The sequence below is a fragment of the Ovis aries genome, chromosome 13 (genome assembly GCF_016772045.2).
Source record: "Ovis aries strain OAR_USU_Benz2616 breed Rambouillet chromosome 13, ARS-UI_Ramb_v3.0, whole genome shotgun sequence".
In the NCBI taxonomy this organism is placed as follows: domain Eukaryota; kingdom Metazoa; phylum Chordata; class Mammalia; order Artiodactyla; family Bovidae; genus Ovis; species Ovis aries.
This window is the reverse complement of record NC_056066.1, coordinates 73,566,757-73,587,600: the sequence shown is the minus strand read 5'-3', so window position 1 is coordinate 73,587,600 and position 20,844 is coordinate 73,566,757. Positions and strand designations below refer to the sequence as shown.

The 20,844-nt window shown below is 51.6% G+C and overlaps 1 protein-coding gene across 1 annotated transcript in view; it reads left to right on the top strand.

The window, feature by feature from the left end:
• The window catches only part of SDC4 (syndecan 4), a 21,358-nt gene extending 2,607 nt beyond the window's left edge, over positions 1 to 18,751 (top strand). Inside the window, exons 2-5 of the mRNA XM_027977234.2 lie at positions 10,084 to 10,222; positions 11,329 to 11,375; positions 12,593 to 12,785; positions 16,738 to 18,751. Coding sequence (XP_027833035.1) covers positions 10,084 to 10,222; positions 11,329 to 11,375; positions 12,593 to 12,785; positions 16,738 to 16,889 — 531 coding nt within the window. The 3' untranslated portion in view covers positions 16,890 to 18,751. The remainder of the gene's footprint in view (positions 1 to 10,083; positions 10,223 to 11,328; positions 11,376 to 12,592; positions 12,786 to 16,737) is intronic.
• The last annotated feature ends 2,093 nt before the right edge of the window (positions 18,752 to 20,844 follow it).

Below are 20,844 nucleotides of genomic sequence, written 5' to 3'. Positions count from 1 at the left end.
ATGTGGTGGGTGCCACAGGTTTTGGGAAGGGAACCCAGCCCGAGCCACGGCCTCTTCTGTGTTTGGCCCTCTTCTGTGTTTGGCGGGGCTTGCGGGCCTAAACCAGTTCTTCCTGTCCAGCTGGAAGCATTCCCCTGATCTACCTTCCTGCCACTCCCTCCTCGGCCAATTAAAGACAGCCTTGTTTTGGGAGCCGCCACGCGACCCCCACCACCCGCCCCTTCCAGCAGTGTTGCTGCCCAGGGGCATAGACATGGCACCTGGCCCAGTCAGTTCTGGAAGTGCCCCCCACCTACCCTTTGTACTTCAGCTAAGAGACCTTTCTGGTCTTGAGAGGTTTCTCCTTGATTGCACAGAAGTGGGGGTAGGAACGGAAGCCCAGGGGTGTCTAGGACCCTTAAGTGGCCAGAGAGAGCCTTTTGGAATTATTAGAAGCTCAGAGAGCTATGATAGGAAAATATTTGAGCCTTACCTTGGAGGGTGTGAGACTGGGTCTCTATCTCTCTCTGGGTTGACATCCCCCATCTGTAAAATGGAATTTGAACTGAATAGACAGCCCTTTCCAGCTTGGATAGTCTATGAATAATTAAGTACCTATTCTTTCAAAGGGCAGTGGGAACCGTAAAGACATCTAAGGCATTCACTCCCTTGAAGAAGCTTATGGTTCACAAGGAGCATTAATATCTTCCATCAAATTCTGAGCCCTCATCCCCTACCCTGCTTCCATCCACGCACACAGGAACTCTTCTCTGTGGATTTTCAGTGAAATGCCTGGCCCGGAAATGTCTGTATGAATGAACAAATAAATGTGTTCTTGTAACTTCATGCTAAAAGGCGCATTGAGGTTGTTTATTACTGATACGGATGCCTCCCCGTGATACTATGAGGTAGGTATCATTAGCTTCACTTTTACAGGAAAGTGATGCTTAGAGCAATGGAGGGGCCTGCCAAGGTCTGAACCAGGTCTGACAGGTCACACAGGCTGTCTGATTTGCAGGTCCTCAGAGGACATTACACATGAGGAAGTTGGCTGGCTTTGAAGGCAGATGCCTTGGGTCCCTCCTTCTGAATCACTAGTTGACCTTGAGCACCCATGCCCTCTGGGTCTCAGTGTCTCCAACTCTGGAAGGAGGAGGTTGGACCAAAACCCTCTTGTAGGTCCTTTCTGGTGGGGAACAGGGAACGCTTTCTCAGCCTCCTTGGTAAAGAGCCTACGGGAGAAGCGACGTTGGGGAGGTGGGTGGTGGAGACATTCAGCTCCTGCCATCGCTAGCTCCTGGAAACAGAAGGCTTTTCCAAGGACTTGAAGTGCTGAGCCGGCCTGAATGAGGGACTGGGGGAGCCAGGCTGGGCTTCGCGCCCCAGTTCCTTCTAGGGAGGAGTTGGCTCCTAGCTCTCCTAGGCCTCCCAGACTGGTGGGTGTGATTTTCAAGTGACTACTTAAAATTGGGGGAAGGGGCTGGACAGGGCTCTGTGAGTCACTGGAGGAGAGCCGTAGCTGGCCTGCCTGAGTCACCCCCATTTCCTTTCAGCCTCCTGGGGATGTTGGAATTGGCACCCACTTTAGGGGCTGTTAAGAATAGTCAAGCCAGTGTCCAGGGCCTTGAAGAGACATACAGAAAATACAGGCTCTAGGCCACAGACCCTCACAGGGCCTTGCCCAGCTGTGGACTTTGACAGGGTAGAGTTTAGCCAGTTCTCCAAATTGTCCTGTGCAAGACTTGTGGTTGCCAAGGTGGGAAGAGGGAGGGGGAAGGGATGGATTGGGGATTTGGGGTTAGCAGGTGCAAACTATCACACATAGAATGGATGACCGATAAGAGCCTCCTGAGCACAGGGAACTATGTTCAACATCCAGTGATAAATCATAATGGAAAAGAATATTAAAAATATTGTGTATATATGTTTAACTGAATCAGTTTTCTGTACAGAAGAAATTAATACATTGTAAATCAACTATATGTCAAATTTTTTTTAATTACTTAAATATATATAGAGAGGCCTCTGCAGAGAGTATAGACCTCTGCAGAGAGTGTAGTGCTCTGCCCCCCAGCCTTAAAGCAAAACTGAGGTTGCCATTGGTCTGAGTTTATGGAGCAAAGTATAGTCCAGACTTGACCCCAGGATTCTCTGACGCCCTCTTCTTGGGATTGGCTGTTGGCCCGAGGGCTTTGGAACACTTGATTTGGAGTTAAGTAGACCTGACTCCAGAGCTGTGAAGGCCCCCTCTTACTAGCTCCATGGCTTGGGACCTCAGCTATCTGGTCTGTAAGAATGGGATTGTAGAGAGCATTATTGGAGATAACACGGCTGCAACTGAAGCTCTTAGAATCTGGCCTGGTAAACGGGAGGCGTTCTTAGCGACGGTTCCCAGCTTTGCCCAGGCCACCTTGATGCCAGATGGTCCTTTCCTTTTGAAGATCCGACCCCCAGAGGCCCCTTGGAAAGCTCTCTCCCCTCCCCCCAACAGCTGCAAGGTGGGTGGGGAGGAGTCTAGGGTGGGGCTGGCTGATGGAGCCCAAATCTATTTGTTTGTCTTAGAAGTTCGCCGTTTGCTAATTACTGGATGGGTTGATATTTAAACAAGAACCAGTTCCTGACTGCCCCACCCCTCTTGCAGGGATCACTGGGAACCCCCCTGTTGAGCAATTTTCAGCCAGGAGGGAGAAGGAACAGGGGGCTGGGAACCTCTTGGGACGTGCTCAGTCCTGGCGGAGCCTTGTCCTGTAAGAGGGCCGGAGTTGTTTCCAGTCCGGAGGCCAAGGGAATTGCAAAAAAACCCCCTAGTGTTTGGCGGGGGAGGGGGTGTGATGGTGGATAGAAAAGATAGAGTGTTCTGGGAAGCCAGTTTTCAGATGTTTTCACCTCCTGATGCCTAGGGAGCTTGGGAGGGCATGTGTCAACAGTTGGAGCCTAATTTAACCCTGAGTTCAATAAGCCTGACTTCTTGGGCAGGTTTGTTATTAACTCATGGGTGACCTTTGGGCGCATCCCCTCCAGGCCCTGTCCCCGGGAGGCAAGATGACTGGAAAATGGGTACGTTTCACAGAGAAACCCAGCTCTGCAGCTCAGCCCAGGACACACAAGTTAGTTAATAAGTCACTGGGCCGGTGTGAGCCCCAGCGTCCTCTAGAAAACACGTGTGTCACTCCCGGGCCATCACTGGCGTTTGGCAACCTTCTGTGTAAAGGTCTGGCTTAAGTTTAGTTTATTATTAGCAGCTAGACAAGGGTTCTTAACCTGGGTAGCTTGGGGAGGCGGTGTCTGGGTGCAGGTTGAAAAATAAGAACCAGTGGTTGTGGTTCTTAGGGTTCAGAACTTTTCCTCCCTCTCCTAGGGCTCCAGGCATCCCCAGGAGATCACTCTGCGATCTGATCAGCTCTTTGGAGCTTCAGCCTTCTGTGGGCCCGCCCCGGGTCAGGCCCTGGGAGTCAGCGCCCCCTCCCCGCTGCCTTACTTTGCACCTCCCTTCCCCCTCCTTTGGGCCCCGAGCTAGGCTGCCCCAGTTTTGTCTGGCACAGTGGCAGGGGCTGCTAGTCAGGTGACACCTGGGGTAATGGAAAGGGGAGGCAGGGACCGGCTGGTATGTGTGGAAAGAGTGACTCGGTGGGGCCCGGCCTGTGGGGACTGGCTGTACTACTCCACCTCGGGGCGTGGGGGCAGGGGTGACCAACGGCTGGGACACTCCTGGCCCTGGGGAAGCCTGGCCAGGAGATGTCTGTGGGACAGGCTGACCCCCGATCAGGAGCAGTGGCTTCCCTGAGAGGCGGTGGGGAGGCTGGGAAGGGGCAGGAAGCCAGCACCCAGGGCGGACCTAATTGGCCGAGACAGGAGATATCAGCTTGGCTCTAGAGAACACGGGAGGCTTGTTTACGGGGCCGCCCTCAGATCCAGCGGGGACCTGGGATCCGCTGCTAGATTACAAGCCCGGCCTCAATGCACTTCTGTCTCTTCGGCCCCTGAGGGAGCCAGCCCCCTCCCCGGCTGTCTCCATCGGTAATCGGAACAGTGCCCAGCTTGGTTACCAGGCCTGCAGACAGAGGAAGGCTTGTCTGTTTGAGAACCGTCTTGTATAGGCGGGGAAACCGAGGCCCCGAGAAGGAAATCTCCCAACCATCAGGCTGTTAGTGACAAAGATGCCACGGCATCAGCCTCTAGCAGGGAGATATCCAGAGGCTCTAGAAGCTTCCCTGACCCTTACCCTTCCCACCAGCAGCTGGCGTCCCTCCGTCCTGGAGCCCTGGCTCTGGGAATGGGCTGCCCTGGGTGGGGGAGGGGGGATTGGTGAAAAAGCCACTGGCAGTGCCAGGCCTGGCTTCTCTCCTGAGTGATTGTGTTTGGAGTAACCTGACCTTGGAGTGGGCAGGGCGGACATTCGAACCCCGCCCCACCCCCACTCCTATCCCCAGACCTGGCTTAACCCTTCCTGGACTGTCACACCAGATCCTGTATTGGTGGTGGGTGGTTATCTTCTGGTCTCCTAGATACTTAGGCAGGTCGGGAAGTACTCTGGGGACTCGGGGGCTCAGCTGAGTTTCAAGCGTCTCTATGTCACTGCCATTTTCTTTTGGAAAAGTACAGTGGTTTCTCCTCTCCCTCTCTCTGCTTAGAACAGGTGCTCTAAGCTGTGGGAGCTTGCGCAGATCTCTGCTCATCTCTGGGCCTTTCTCTCTTCCACATTCTCAAGGGGCCTGATTGGCTGTTGATAAGTCTCTGGTCTCAGAAGCACAAGAAATAACGTTTTATAGGGCATGTCCCTTCACAGTTTGCAAAGCACCTCCCCGTCCACCCACCACCCTCTTTCTAGCAATGCAACTACTTTTCTCAAGTCTCTGACCCTTTGAGCACTAATCCCCTCAGCTGGAAGGAAGGCAGATGGGGGTTAATAATAGCTGCTACTCATTGAGCACCTGCTGTGTACCGGGCCATGTGCTGTGTCCCTTGCATACCCCTAATGCATTTCACTTCATCTCATCCTCCCGCAAGGTGGTACTTACTAGCCTTGGTGACAAAGAGGAAACTGAGGCTTCATGATGTGAAATAAACACCCAGGCTCGTATCGTGAGGGAGCAGCAAGGCTATGGTTGCTGTTGGAGATACTTTTACAGGTCCCCAGGCTGGTGCTAGATCTTCCCATTTCTGCCAGGATGCTGAGTCCAAATTGAGGCAGCCAGGTTTTGCTCATTCCGGGGGACATCTAACCGTTCTGAAGGAGCGTGGGGGAGGACTGCCGTGCCTTATCAGTGACCCCTTCTGGGGATCTCCTGCCAGGACCCCTCTGCTGCGTTCAGCAGTTAATGCCCAGGGTCCTCAGCATTCCTACTTCTTCCAGAATTTAACTTGCCCAGGTGTCCTTCTCATCTCACTTCCTGCCCCAGAAGCATGTCCCTGTCCCCTGGGGGTCACTTCCTCCCCCGGGGAAGAGACAGGCAGGGGGAGACTCCCCTCTCTTTGCCTCCCACCAGTTCAGTTAAGCAAGCTCTGACCCTGAACTTCTCCCCAGTGCCCCAGCCAAAGTTTCTCTGCTTTTGTTTGAGCAATATCACTTTTACCTCTGTTGACTCCCTGGCCAAGGGAAGGGGTGCCCTGGAGCCCTGGCCTGGCAGCAGGTGCTGTGGATGGTGGCGATGGGGTGGAGAGGGGGTAGCGTGGGTGCAGTGAGAAGTCTGGCTCTGGCGAAGACTCAGTCTCGAGAAAGATCTGTTTGAATCACAGGTCTGTTGCTTCCTAGCTGAGTGACTTCACACAAGTGACTCAAGGGAAAGTCACTTTCTGGCCACATGGGTAGAGCACCTCTCCAGGCTGTTGTGCCAATCAAATGAGCTCGGACGGAGGAAACCCAGCGTGGTGCCCAGCGTGTTAGGACCCCAGCCCCCATGCTTCTCCCAGGGGACTGAAGCTGTAAGACTTTGCAGTAGGGTTGGTGACTTTCCTAGCTCCATGCCCATCACCTCAGGACTAGATGGGGGTTACAGCTGGAGTGGCCGCAGCTGCCCATGGATTTGTTGAGACCTCTGCGTGCGGGAACACTCACTTCAGTTGTGTTGGACTCTTTGCGACCCCATGAACTATAGCCCACCAGGCTCTTCTGTCCGTGGGATTCTCCAGGCAAGAATACTGGAGTGGTTTGCCATGCCCTGAAACCTCTACCGGAAAGCATCCAGCCCCAACCCCAGGTGCCCACCGGGGCCTGCTTGTTCAGATGTTGATTTTTGTTGTGTGTCTATGAGTAGGACTTCTAGAGAAGACCTAGAAGTGGGAAAGGAAGACAAGTCTAGCCTAGGAGCCCAGAGACCTAGGTTCTTCTAATGTTGTTTTTTTAAGAGACCCAGGTTCTAAGTCCAGTTCTGCTTCTGTGACCTTGGCAAGGGTGCTTATCTTTTCATCTGTTTGCTGGGTAATAAAATGAGATGGTTGGGCTAGGGCCTCAGCTACCTTCTGTTGGTAGGCGTTAGTCTCAATAGCACAAAATACACCTACCCTTTTTTTGATTGTTTATTTGGCTGCATCCGCTCTTAGTTGTGGCATGTGGGATCTTCAATCTTTGCTGTGTCCTGCAGGATCTTTAGTTGTGGCATGCCGACTCTGAGTTGTGACATAAGGTTCCCTGACCAGGGGTTGAACCTGAGCCCCCTGCATTGGGAGCATGGAGTCTTAGCCCCTGGACCACCGGGGAAATCCTTACCCTTCTTCTTTTCTATGGAGGGTCTACAGAAGCATCCAGGTGCCCACCAGGGTCTGCTTATTCAGTTCTTAATCGCTGTTGTGTGTGCACGAGTAAGACAAAGATACAGAGAGCCCTGAGGGCCCTGTGCGTGCACACACGTGTGGACACCCGCTCCCCAGGTGACGATGGGGTGAGCCAAGAGCAGGGTGGGGTCCCTTTCTGGTCAGGGTGGGGCCTGTTGGCTGGGTGGCCTGGTTGTTCAAAGTCACCCCAGACTGAATGGGCCTAGTCTGAAAAGAGGGTGGAGGAAGGGAGGGCTGTTGGCACATAGCCTCCACACACACACACACACACACACACACACACACACACGTAAAGGGACGCTTGCTCACAATCCCAGGGAGCATGGTTTCACCTTGCTGGTATATTCTTAGGGCTCCTGCGCTCTTGGGCATTTCTCTCTTGTCAGGGGTCTTGGGCAGAGCAGGACCACTTCTGGAGTTGGAGAAGGATTGATTTTATTTATTAGCGAGCCATGAGGCATGCAGGATCTTTCTCCCTGACCAAGGATCAAACCGGTGCCCCCTGCAGTGGAAGCATTGGACCACCAGGGAGGTCCCAAGCCCTGTGCTTTTAGAGCCAGGATGGGTACCCAATGGCATCTAACCCTTGTGTGACTAGATCTGACAGGATCTGAACCATTCTTGGCATGACCTTAATTCAAGTCATTTATGCTCTCCAGGAAGCTAGTATAAAAATGAAGGGTTGTAGTTGGGGAGAGCAGGGAGACTCAGAGGGAGAAGATATATGTATAATTGTGGCTGATTCGCATTGTTGGATGGCAGAAACCAGCACAACATTGTGAAGCAATTTTCCCACAATTAAAAAATAGATTTAAAATAATGAAGAGTTAGCGATGACCCGGTGACCCCCAAGGTGGCTGAACTGGGAATCGATCTAGGTTTCAGTCCGAGTTTTGTTCTGACTTGGTCTTCACTTCCTGATGTAAAACAGAGAGAGCCACTACCAATCACAGCGAATCAACGTGCTAATCCCAGGGGTGGTTTTGAAACACTCCTCAGTACTTTCACCCACTAAGAGAAAGGAAGGATCCATAAATAAACAGCCATGGCTCTTGGGGATGGGGAGGTAGGGGAAGGGCCCAGCCTGAAACAGCCCAGTGTCGAAACTCCAGCCCCTGTCTTGAGTACTTGGAGCTCTGACTGGTCTCCAGGCTCCATACGCAAGTGGCCAAACTGCCTTCTTTACTTCCTGGGCTGAGTTTGACCGCCATTTGACAAGGCTCCATCCTGGCCGAGGTAGGCGGACACTCTGTGTGCCCGTGTGTTTATGGGTGTGTGGATCTGTATGTGGCTAAAGGCTCGGGTGACCTATGCCTGGGTTCCGGTCCAGAGTGGCCACTTTCTGCCTGGGTGATCTTGAGCGAGTTACTTCAATTTTCTGAGCATCCCCCCAACCCCCTCCCTCCTCAGTGTTTCAGCAAATAAGAGCTATGAGGAGGACCTACTTCAAGCTAAGTGCTTAGTTTGGTAAGCTGCCTAGATCCTGATGTTTCCGATTCTGCCCCCCACCCTTACCACCTCCCCCGGGGGAATTTGCAGCAGGAGATGCGGATGGGAGCACAGGGACCCCGCCCTAGGTGCAGGCAGCTTGCGCAACCACAGTGGAGCCATCTTCTGGAGCTGCCAAACTAAAGCCACAGGCAAGGGGCTGTGTGGGGGCTGGAATTCCAGCGCCAGCAGCTCCCCAGCTCCTGATTCCCGAGTCATGAAGTCATCCCTCACCAGGGCTTAACCCCTTCTCGCTCCCCACCCCCATGTGTACCAGGCGTTCAGCGGAGATTCTCCCTTCCGTGGTGGGAGGGGAGAAATCTCGCTCCCAGCCTGACCTCCCTCCCGGGAATCCAGCTGCCCCACACAGACAGACAGACAGGGTGGAAGGAGACCCAAAAGTCTGCTTCCACCCACCTCTCCCCGGAAGCCTGGGCCTCTCCCACAGAGGGTAACCTTGTCTTAGGGACGGATGTGCCTTTCCAGGCCCACTCTCTGTCCCTGGCAGGTCTCTGCTGGGTGGAGGACAGCGTGGGGCAGTCAGAAACAGAGCCTGGCTTCTTTTCTGAGTGTGTAGCTGACTCACCGTGTGACCTTAGGCAGGTCACTGTAGGAAGCTTAGATTCTTTCCCTTTCTGTGAAATGGGAGGGCAGGACCTCCCTGGCCTCCAGCTGGTGTTCCTCGGTTCTGAGCAGACCCCGCCCCTCTCCACACCTCCTGTAGTTAGGGGGTTGAGGGGGGAGAAGAATGTTTGGGGCAAGGGGTTTGTATTCACCACCCTGAGTCTTCTGGGAAATGGTAGGCACTAGAATATTTGAGTTCATTAGTGAAAGAATGAACTTTGCCCTGGGGCTGCTGTTATGGGCAGACAAAGCCTCAGCCCAGAAGCTAGCTGAGAGGGTGGTGTGAATCCCAAGTATTTCTGACTCTCTAGAAGGAGCTTTGTTTTCCCCGGTCGAATTTGCAGGTTTGGGAGCAGGGTGGCTGATGTTCTGGAGGTCCTGGGGCAGCTCTTTGCCTTCCTGGATCTTTCATGCTTTCCTTGTGAAAGCTACTCAGTGGCGGTGGACCTGAGATTCTAGCTGGGGACGGCTGGGGCCCCCATTCGTGGCAGCGGAGGGGTACTTAGGGGAGCTGGAGTGGACAGTCCATGAGAGCAGGGATGGGGCTCCACACTGCATGGCTGCAGAATGGCCCCGTGGGAGATGTTTGGAAGGCTGAAGACACGAGTGTGCTCACGTACACTTGACTCACCAGGTTCCGGGCAGCGCCCTGACCCGAGGCTGTCCTGGGACGTGAGTGAGCCAGCCCTGCCTGTCCCAGCCTGGTCTGACTCAGCTGGGAAAGATGTCCGGGTCAGGGCAAAACCAGAGCCAGCAGCCCTCTCCCTGCCGTGGGTGAATCAGCAATGACAGCATCAGAGCACCCCGGAGCGTGGACTGGGAACGCTGGCTCTGAAGTCAGTCTTCACTCCGTCTGCTCCCACGAGTCACCCAAAGAAAATGACTTAGTATCTTCAGGGCCCAGTTTCCTCGGTTGTAAAACAGGTGAAGACTGGTCTTTAGAGTTATTAAGAGCAGGTCCTGGCCTATAGCAAGTGCTCAGTATAGGGTACCTAGCATATTTATATTCTGATGATGCCACCTTCATTATTTTAATTAGCCCAGAATGGGAAAGGGTTTTGTCTAAGGTCACACAGCAAGGTAGGCTCTAGCCTGATGCCCTTCCAGCACCCCAGCTCCCGTTCCTGAGCACTCGCTTCACTGCCTTGCGGGGCTCGGGGGCTGCTAAAGAGCATTGGCAGGGGGAGCTGCTGGTTAACGTGTCTCCTGTTCTCACCCTAGATCCGAGAAACTGAGGTCATCGACCCTCAAGACCTCCTGGAAGGCCGATACTTTTCCGGAGACTTACCTGATGACGAGGACATCGGGGGGCCCGGGCAGGAATCCGATGACTTTGAGCTGTCTGGCTCTGGAGATCTAGGTACGGAAGGAGGAGGGGGCCGGCCTGGGGCTCAAGGCTGCAGAGAACTTGTCTTTTACAAGGTTGACCCCACTTTGGGGCTTGAATTTTCCTATTGTGCCCCTCCCCGTTAAAAAAAAAGATGGGGTGAACAAAAGTAACCGGATCAACCCATCCCTGAGACCCTTTCCAGGCGAATGGTTTCTTGCTCCGAGTCCATTTGTAGTAGAAAACCAGTCCGAACCTGTCCGCCTTTGGACGGGATTGGGTGGGAGTGGGCGTTGGGAGGAGAACTGAACTGTGGCCTGTTTTCCTTCCTTTGAAAAGCAAAGAGAGCGCTCAGGAGCCTGGGGGCAGGGTGAGGAGAGCTGTGGGAGGGAACCGAGAACCAACCCCTGCTTCTGCGAGGATGGGATTGGGAATCAGTGAAGGGGCCTCCTGGGGCCGGGCCAGGGTCCCCGTCTTTCTTGGTCATTTCCTGGCCCTGGCTGCCAGGCCAGACAGAGCTACTGAAAAGCCTCCCTCCTCTGTGTGGGGTGGTATAACAATGTGAAGTTTGAGTTCTGGAGTCACATAATCCTGAGTTCAAACTGCCGCTCTGTGACCTCTGAGCCTTGGTGTCCTAATCTGTAACATGGGAATAGAAAATTAGACTGAGTTAAAAGCCCTGGGCACTTACCATGTTCTGAGTAAATACATTCATATTGGAATTTCTGATATTTACTGTTGCAATCTAGAGTCTTCTCAAATGAATCCCCTGGGAATCTTGTTAAAATCCAGATTTTGATTTAGTGGCCCCTGAAATTCTGCATTTCCTACCCCTCCTGGGTGATGTTCTTGGTCCTGGGATCTATATGGAGCAAGGGTTTAGAGGTGACAGAGCGCCTGCCCAGTGACCGCCTCAACATTCACACGAAAGAACCAGGGAGGCAGGTCTCAGGAGCTCCATTTTACAGAGGAGATGACTGAGGCTGGGGTGGGAATGATCACCTGCTAGACATATGCTTATCACCTGTTGAGCATTTGGGGGCCAATTGTGAATTAGAACTCGCACCAGCCATGGCTGTAGGGATCATCGGCCTGGGGGTGACCGACTTCACATTCACACGGCCTTTCTGACATTACAGATGACTCAGAGGGCATCCAGATCTTCCCAGAAGTGATGCACCCCTTGGTAAGTAGCTCCGCACTTTGGCCTCTCCTTTTCTCAGCCCCTGTTCAGAGAAGCAGAATAAGTTTGAGTCTGACCTCATTCTGCAAGAAGGCTTTTTTGTCTGTGGCCCTGAACTCTTGGGACAGGCACAGCTAAGGGTCACGGGTAGACCTTCCCCTCTGTAGAGATAATCACTAAGTGATAAATGCTTGCGTGTGTTTCCAGCCTCTTTTGCTTTTTTAATTTTTATTTCATTTATTTGACTGCGCTGGATCCCGGTTGTGGCACTTGGGATCATGCGGGATCTTTAGTTGCAGTAGGTGGGATCCAGCTCCCTGACCAGGGATCACACTTGGGGCCGCCTGCCTTGGGAGCGCAGAATCATAACCACTGGACCACCAAGGAAGTCCTTCCAGCCTCATTTTTGTGTGCATTTCTAGGTATTTCCCAACATGAATATCAAGTTACACATACCATTCTATGCACTGCATTTTTTACGTAGAGTGATCGTGAATCTTTCCCCACGTAACTCACTGTTTTTCCTATTCATTTTTATAACCTTCATAATCAGTTCACCCAGTTGCCCTTAGCTATGGAAAAGTGGTTTATGATTTTTTTTGACATCCTACAACAACAGTATAAGCATCTTTTACAAAAATCTCTAATTAGCTCCTTAGGACAGAGTCCCAGAGGCAAAGTGCTGCGCTGAAGGGCAAACTGTTCCTACAGTTTTGCCAAACCACCCTCCGGGATATTAGTCTAGAACACCCGCTTTCCTGTGCCCTTGGTCACATTATTCATTTCCCACTGGGGATAGATTTACTGGAAAAGTTGGGCTTCCCTGGTGATTCAGATTGTAAAGCACCTGCCTGCAGTGCAGGAGACCCAGGTTCAATCCCTGGGTCGGGAAGATCCCCTGGAAAAGGGAATGGCAACCCACTCCAGTATTCTTGCCTGGAAAATCCCATGGACAGAAGAGCCTGGTGGGCTGCAGTCCATGGAGTCGCAAACAGTCAGACAGAACTGAGCAACTAACACACATAAGAAAAGTTGAGGGTAGGGATTTGACAGCATGATTGTTGAGGGGTGGTTGCTGACTTCTGCTCTGGGACCACGTGGTTTGGCCGGCAAGAGGCAGAACCATTCCCTGCCCAGCTGAATGTCCCTACCCCATGCCTTGGATCCCCCTCCCTACAAACCGCACTGAGTGTTGGTCTCTTCTCCTTTCCACCATCCAGGTCCCTATAGATAACCACATCCCTGAGAAGACAGGGAGCGGAGTTCCCACCGAACCCAAGGAACTGGAGGAGAATGAAGTTATCCCCAAGAGGTCGTCCCCTTTTGATGGGGACGAGGATGTGTCCAACAAGGTGTCTATGTCTAGCACAGCCCAGGGCGGCAACATCTTTGAGAGGACAGAGGTGCTGGCAGGTAAGGTCCTGGGCTTCCCGCAAGATACCTTGAAAGGGGAGAGGGCTTGGGCAGGGATAGTGCTGCAGGCAAGGATGCCTCTGGTCCAGTGGTCCCCGACCTTTTTGGCACCAGGCACCAGTTTCATGGAAGACGGTTTCTCCACCGTCGGGATGGGGTAGGGGTGACGATGGTTCAGATGCTAATGCGAGTGACAGGGGCAGATGAAACTTCGCTTGCTCACCTCCTGCTGTGCAGCTGGGTTCCTAGTAGGCCACTGACCAGTACCAGCACGGGGGTTGGGAACCCCTGCTCTAGCCCGTTAGGTGATTTGATACCCCTTCGTGCAGCCACTGGCTGTCCTGGGGCCTTGAAGGGATGACCCTTCCCCTTAGAGGTGGCTCTGACTATGTGTGCAGCTTGGCGGACCGAGAGCAAGAATTGCGTATCAGAGGCTAAAAAAATAATAGATGTTGAGTCTTTCACTTGCTGTAAATCCTTTTCTATTTACAAAGCACTTTCCCAGCCTGGATTTGGCACCTGGGATGTTAATTATTAAAAGTTAAACTTCCCGTGAAAACTTCCCCTTTAAGCCCAGAGGCTCCTTTGAGTTGGACTGGCTTCCCCTCCCCTTGCTGTCACCTGGCAGCCTGGTGACCTTGGCTGAGAACGCTTTCCAGCCTCAGTTTTCATGTTAGCAAACGGCCATCATGCTACTTCCTTGGGTTGGTGTAATAACTTCGTGAAAAATAGAATCTAAAATAACTTGGCGGACTGTAAAATGTTTGTTTGCACAGTTCCCAGTGGTAGATGGTGTGTGTGTTAGTCCTTCAGTCGTGTCCAACCCTTTGCAACCCCATGGACCGTAACCAGCCAGTCTCCTCTGTTCATGGGATTTCTCAGGCCAGAATACTGGAGTGGGTAGTCATTCGTTTCTCCAGGGGATCTTCCTCACCCAGGGATCGAATCCCGGTCTTCTGCATTGGAAGCAGATTCTTTACGAGTTGAGCCACAAAGGAAGCCCAGGAATACTGGAGTGGGTAGCCTATCCCTTCTCTAGCGGATCTGCCCAACCCAGGAATCAAACTGGGGTCCCCTGAATTGCAGGCAGATTCTTTAACAACTGAGCTATCAGGGAAGCCCCATAGTATATAGTATAATATAGTATAGTATAGTATATGGCATGGCATAGCATAGCAAGTAGTAGGTGGCCCACAGGAAACTTCCTGTGCCAGATTAAGAAACTAACACTTAGAGAGAGCAAGTGTTTGGCCTCAAGTGGGAGCCACAGGCTTCCTGACTAATGTGCTATGTGGAGAAAGATGTGTCCCAGGATGAGACTTCAGGGATGGCTCTGTCTAGCCTGACTATGGGGCCTTCAGCTGGGGTGGTAACTGGCTCTTTCTCTTCTTCCCCGGCAACTTTGGGGGTCTCCAAAACTGGGTTGGGGACTTTCTCAGAGGGGACTCCCTCTCTAGCCAGGTTTTTACAGGCCAAGGGCCAGTCTGGATGAACCAGCATAGTAAGGAGGGCACCATGGGCCCAGGCTGGCTTACTCCTGTCTCCTGGCAACCAGCTGGGCCAGCAGCTCTGAGGAGGCTGGAAGTGCAAGGAAAGAGCCCTGGGTCCTGCGTCCCTCTGGGACAGATAAAGGATCTTGCCTGCATCTTGCAGGGTATAACGCCCGGTAGGCCCAGCTCAGCCCTGACTCTGCCTTCCAGGTCGCTGAGTCAGTGTTCTTTTAACTTTCTGTGTGATGTGGGTGGGGTGGGGAAACTAGAGGGCCCTTGGAGACCTTTTAGTCTTGTAAGTTTCAAACTATTTGGTTGAAGTCTTTTCGAGGTAAAACCTGGCCCATGTTTCTTCAGCCACAGAGTTTCACTTCTAGTTGGTTGATGTGGGATTAGCATAAGGTTTTGTTTTCACCAAACAATGGTTCTACTGCTTTTAAAGAAAAATGTAAAAGCCACTGATGTAGTCCAAGTAACTGTAGCGTATAACATGGGAGACTCAGGCCCAGAGAAAGCAAGCCACTTGCTTTAGGTCACATAAAAAGTGAGAACCAGTCATCTCTTAATACTTCCAGTGGAGAATGACACACGGGCAAGATCTTCATGTGAGAAGTTACATTGTTGAGATAGCTGGGGTGAGATTCTCCATTCCAGTAGCTTTTAAACAGTACCTGGCGGGACAGGGGGAATTCCCTGGTGGTCCAGTGGTTAAGACTCAGCACTTCCCCTGTAGGGGACATGGGTGCTATCCTTGGTGGGAGATCTAAGATCCTATAAGCTGCACAGTGCAGCAAAAAAAAAAAAAAAAACCACCCTGGAACCTGGGAGTTTATCAAGGGCTTGCCATGTGCCATATGATTCACACGCCCCCTCATTGAGTCTCCACAACACCCCAATCTGACACGTGTGGTTATCTATACTCTCACAAATAAGGAAAATGAGGCTCCAAGAAGCCTTATCTCTTATCCAAAGGCACGAGACCAGACAAGTGGTGAACCTGGCATTGGAACCCGGGACCACAGTCGCTTCTGAGACCGTCCTTGGGCCTTGAGCTCCTGGGGACCTCCCAGCACGGACCAAGGGTCTAAAGGAACAGACATCAGAGGGAGAGGCAGTAGAAAGGGGAAGGGGGTTGATACCTGATGGTCCGTGTCTTTTCTCTGGTTTTTCCTGGGGGCACTGTGTTGCTGCTTTTTCGTCATTTTAGCCAAGAGAGAGAACCTTCCTTGGCTCCCCTGCCACTCCGTCCCAGTTCTGTGCGTAGATTTGGAGCGTGTGCAGGGGCGGAAAATTAATCTTCTTAGGCTAAGACCGAATTAGGGGACTCAATCTGTCACAGGAAGGATTCTAGGAGACATCCCTGCCCCCGAAACAAACAGGAGTGAGCCCTCCAGGCTGCCTGGGGTCATGCAGAGAACATCCATTGACCCGATGTGAGAAGCCCGTGTCTGCTCTCGGCCTGTGCCCCTCTCTGAGCCAAATGGAGTCATTTATTAAGCACCCACTGTTGTGCCAGAACAATTCAGGGTGGCAGGGACACAGATACAAACCACAAGAAGTCACAATTAATGAATATTGAGTATATGCTATGCATTATTCTGAGCTCTCTTAAGGGGATTGATTTATTTCAACCTAGGGACAAACCTATAAGAAAGGTACTATTGTTTGCATTTTACAATGAGAGAGATGAAGGAACTTGATTATTTAGATCCCATTGCCAGTAAGTGGCAGAGACAGGAATAGAATGTAAGCCTTAAGCACTGAGCTTCGTATGTGCGGACACAAATCACGTATATAATTTTTTTCTTTTGCCACACCAGGTGGCATGTGGGATCTTAGTTCCCTGACCAGGGAACCTGTGCCCCTTGCATTGGAGGCACGGAGTCTTAACCATAGGACCACCAGAAAGTCCCAAACCACATATGCAATTCTTTATAACATAGGAGCGTGGACACACACGCATGTTGTAACTGTGTATAGTAGCATATACCCACGTGTGTACAGGGTGTGTACACCCGATCAGTATAAGTGTGGGTCTGCATAGGGATGTGTGCACACAAGGTCAACTGGAGAGCTCCCTGTGCTAAGGACTGTGGGGTAAGTAGGTCTAAGGGGGATTTCCACAGCCTGCAATTTTTCTGCTTCCTGGCTCAGGGCTGAGCTGTTGCTGGGGAGTTGGCCTCGTGTTGGGAAAGAACCTGGCTTTGGACTCCAGCAATGTGGGCTGGAAGGATGCCTTTGTCACTCTGGTTCTGTGGTTTTTTAGTGCTTTACAGTGACTCCCTTCTCATGAATGAGGTGGTGAGAATCAAATTCAGTAAGGCATCAGCAGAGTATGCCCCTGGGGGTGATGGTGAGGGTGTCCGGGGGCCAGAGAACCGACCGAGCAGAAGCGGCCCATGTGCCCTGAGGTCCCGACGGCCAGCCAGCCCTCACCTCGCTGCCCCCTCTCTCCCCTCCAGCTCTGGTTGTGGGCGGTGTCGTGGGCATCCTGTTTGCCGTCTTCCTCGTGCTGCTGCTGGTGTACCGCATGAAGAAGAAGGATGAGGGCAGCTACGACCTGGGCAAGAAACCCATCTACAAAAAAGCCCCCACCAATGAGTTCTACGCCTGAAGCTTCCCCTGGAGCACCTACTTGGACTTTAGGGGGAAGGGACGCTGAAGGATTTTGAAGGGTGGCTGTTCGGGGAGAGGGAGGGCACCCCAGTCCTGATCTATCAGCATCTCCCGCTCTGATTACAGTTTCAGTGTCAGAAGAGACATCACCTTCTACTGTTCCTGCTTGCCTCTTGATTCTCTGGGCCTCCACTTGTCCCAGCAGATAAATGGGGTTAAACTTGGCCTTTCTCAAGGCAAGTCTGAGGTTGGATCTGTTTCTTCATCTTCCCATTTAGAATCTAGGCCCAGCTTAGAGCCTGTACTGAACAGGTCTGATCCAGAGTCTTTCTAAGCTATTGTACAAGTCCTGCTGGAGGTCGGCCCACCTGCCAGCCTTCCCCCTGGCCCGCCTTCCACAGCCTGGCCCCTCGGCCAGGAGCTGGGAGAAGGAACCAGAACCATCTGTCTGCACCTTGAGATGTGGCCATCAAAGGCACCTGCAGCCACACTGTGGGAGTCTGTGGTACACCTTGGGCCATTCTAGGCTCTTCCAAGTGACTTTTGGAAGTCAACCTTTTTTATTTGGGGAGAGGAGCTGAAAGTTCATCCTGAATCAGACTTGTAGAATATTCTTAAGTCTATTTTTAGTGGGGTATTTTTTTTTTAATTGTTCATTCCTTTGTACAGAGCCTCTCTCTGTGGGCAAGAGTACACAGAAACCAAGGCTTTCTCTGCCCTCTTGCACCTTTCCACAGTACCTGCTAAGTTTGTATTTAATGGTGTTTTTGTTTTTGTTACTCGAAAATGAGAGAAGAGTTGGAGATATAATTTTTATTAATTTTTTTACTACTATTTATAGCTTCAGACAGGGCCTTTCTTTCCCTCTTTTGCCTTTTTTCTTTTTTCCCCCGTGCTTTTGTTTTTTAATTCTTCCTACTTCCCTGCTCATGACCTTGGCCCTTTCTGAAGCTGCTTCCTCTAAGAAGCTTTTGCTGAAATATAGGGGTTTTTTTTAGCAGATCCCAAACTATAACGTAGGGGATGGTGGGATATTTGTGTCTCTTTTATGTAATATATTATTATTCTTCCTTGGTTCTAGAAAAATAGATAAATATATTTTTTCAGGAAATAGTGTGATATATTCCTGTGTGAAGTTGGCTGGGTGGTCGAGTGAGTGAATGTTTGTGAGGCTGAGTGGATTTTTGCCTTTTTCTGGTCCTGTTTCTTGGTGCCTTCTCTTGACTGGGCTGGAAACCTTCTCTCTAGCTTTTGCTTTGAGCCCAGCTGGGGTACCTTCATTTGTGATCTCCAGATTTAAGAGAAGATTGGAGAGCTGTGCTATCCAACATGGCAAGTGCCAGCCACACTGAAATCAATTAAAATGACAGGAAGTTAAAGTTCGTTCCTCAATTATACTAATCCACATTTAAAGTGCTCAGTGGCCACATGGGGCCAGTGGCTGGTGTACCAGACAGACAAGTAGAGCCCACTGGCATCTGTTGACAGCACAGCTCGAGAACTAAACTGGTTTAATAAGTCACAGGCTCAGCCTGGTTAGGATGACCTTTGTCCCTCTAGACAAAGGGGGACCGGGAGGGCTGATCAGGGCCTGGCTCTGGGTCTTATCCTATCCAGAGAGGAGAGGCCTAGTGGCTCAGGCTGGCCAGACCACATCTCCTGACCCCATGGGGGGGGGGGGGGTGCTAGGGGCACTTACCCTTGCTTCCCTCCCCTTCTGTGACCCCAGGGTCCCAGCTGGCTGGGTCCTCTTCCTCCCCCCATGTCCCTTTTCCTCTGGCCTTGTTGGGAGTGAGCACCTCACATTGTTGTCTGTTACTGATTTTTTGATAAAAAGATAATAAAACCTGGTACTTTCTAGATTGCCTCCCTTCATCATTTCAAAGCTCGTCAGATGTCATCCTTTCCCTTGATCTCAGCGGATCCTGAGATAATTGCTGCCAGACACCGGAAGGCAGAGATATATAAGAAGCCAAGAAAGGGCCTGGAAAGGAGGGAGGAAAGTCAGAAGGTGCGCACCGTGGCCTGCGGCCACGGCCTGCCTACCTCGGAGATTTGTTTAGACGGCCCCATGTTTAAAAAACAAACACAGAAATCCTTGGATTCCTTGCCAACCATGGAAGTGAGGATGTTTCACGGAAAAATCCAGATTCCCTGTTTTTCTTGTGAGGGGAGGGGGGGAAGAAATCGAGAACTGGCAACTCAGGTAACCATAGGGAGTTGCATGTGGGCAGGTCCCCACTTAGATCGAGCTGTCTCCTTTGCCAGTCCGTCCATCTGCTTTACTCACGTCACCTCCTTGGCCTCCGGGCATCATAGCTGGTGGTCTCTGGACAGATAGCATTGACACCTCTTTTGATCCTCATAACAACCCTCTGAGGTGGGTGAAAGTGACAGTGTTAGTCACTAAGCTGTGTCCTACTCTTTCGACCCCATGGACTGTAGCCTGCCAGGCTCCTCTGTCCATGGAATCCCAGTCAAGAATACTGGAGTGGGTTACCACCCCCTTCCTCCAGGGGATCTTCCCAACCCAGGGATTGAACGCAGGTCTCCCACATTGCAGGCAGATTCTTTACCATCTGAGTCACCAGGGAAGCCCCTTCTGAGGTGGGTAAGATCCTTTTTACCTAGAGGGCAACCCGAACTTTGCTTGTTTTGTGCAGAGCTAAACCTTCATGCCGGGACTTGGACTTCAAGTCCAAGTCCATGTCATGCTTGAACTTCGGTGGTCTTCCTTTGGTGCTTCGTGGCCCAGTGGTTTGTTGGGGTCGAGGAAAGGATGCAAAGAAGAATTGGTAGTAGAAGCTAACCCTCACATCACAAACATGCATGCCAGGAACCCATTCTGTCCTTTACCGCTGTACCCGCTGAATCGTCACAATAATTCAACAAAGTAGGTACTATTAGTAGTCCCATCTTATAGATAGGGAAACTGCAGCTAAGAAGTTAAAAAACTTGCCCAAAGAGACACAGCTTACCAACAGTAGAGGTGGGATTTGAATCCTTGCAGTCAAGATCTGGAGTTTCTCATCACTGCCCATCTGAGAGTTTATGCTACCCAGGGCCCCTTCAGGCCGCACTCCCTTTGAAGTTAAGGAACCTGGTTTCAGATCCCTCCTGAGGCCCATGAAGCTTGAGTGGGTCTCTGCACTTGCAACTGGAATCTGTTATTTGGTTTTTGACTGCGCTGCATGGTATGCGGACCTTCCCTGACCAGGGATCAAATCCACGCCTCCTGCAGTGGAAGCTCAGAGTCGTAACCACTGGAATCTTGCAGAAGGCCCTCCAATCTCTTCTATCGGCATTATCCAATCCAGTGGTCATTTGTCACGTGTGACTATTTAAGTTAAAATTAATTAAAATTCAGTTCCTCAGTGGCACCAGCCATATTTCAAGTACTCAAGAGCCACGTGTGTCTGGTGGTTTCTCTATCAGCTAGAGTAGATGTGGAACATTTCGAGTGTGGCAGCACTAGGCTGGATGGTGTGAGATTGGGTCAGAACCCCGGGATTTGGATTTCAGCTTCATTAGCCATTGCCTTGGAGAAGACAATGGCAACCCACTCCAGTACTCTTGCCTGGAAAATCCCAGGACGGAGGAGCCTGGTAGGCTGCAGTCCATGGGGTCGCTAGGAGTCGACACGACTGAGCGACTTCACTTTCACTTTTCACTTTCATGCATTGGAGATGGAAATGGCAACCCATTCCAGTGTTCTTGCCTGGAGAATCCAGGGACGGGGGAGCCTGGTGGGCTGCTGTCTGTGGAGTCGCACAGAGTCTGACAAGACTGAAGCCACTTAGCAGCAGCAGCAGCCATTGCCTTGTTCTCCAGCATCCTCCGGGATGGTAGGTCAGAACCTGGTCCCTAGCAAGCGCTCCATAAGTGGTACTGTATTCTTATCACGGGCACTTCTTTTGGGTTAGGTGTGGGTACCAGAGACCCTGTATCTTTTA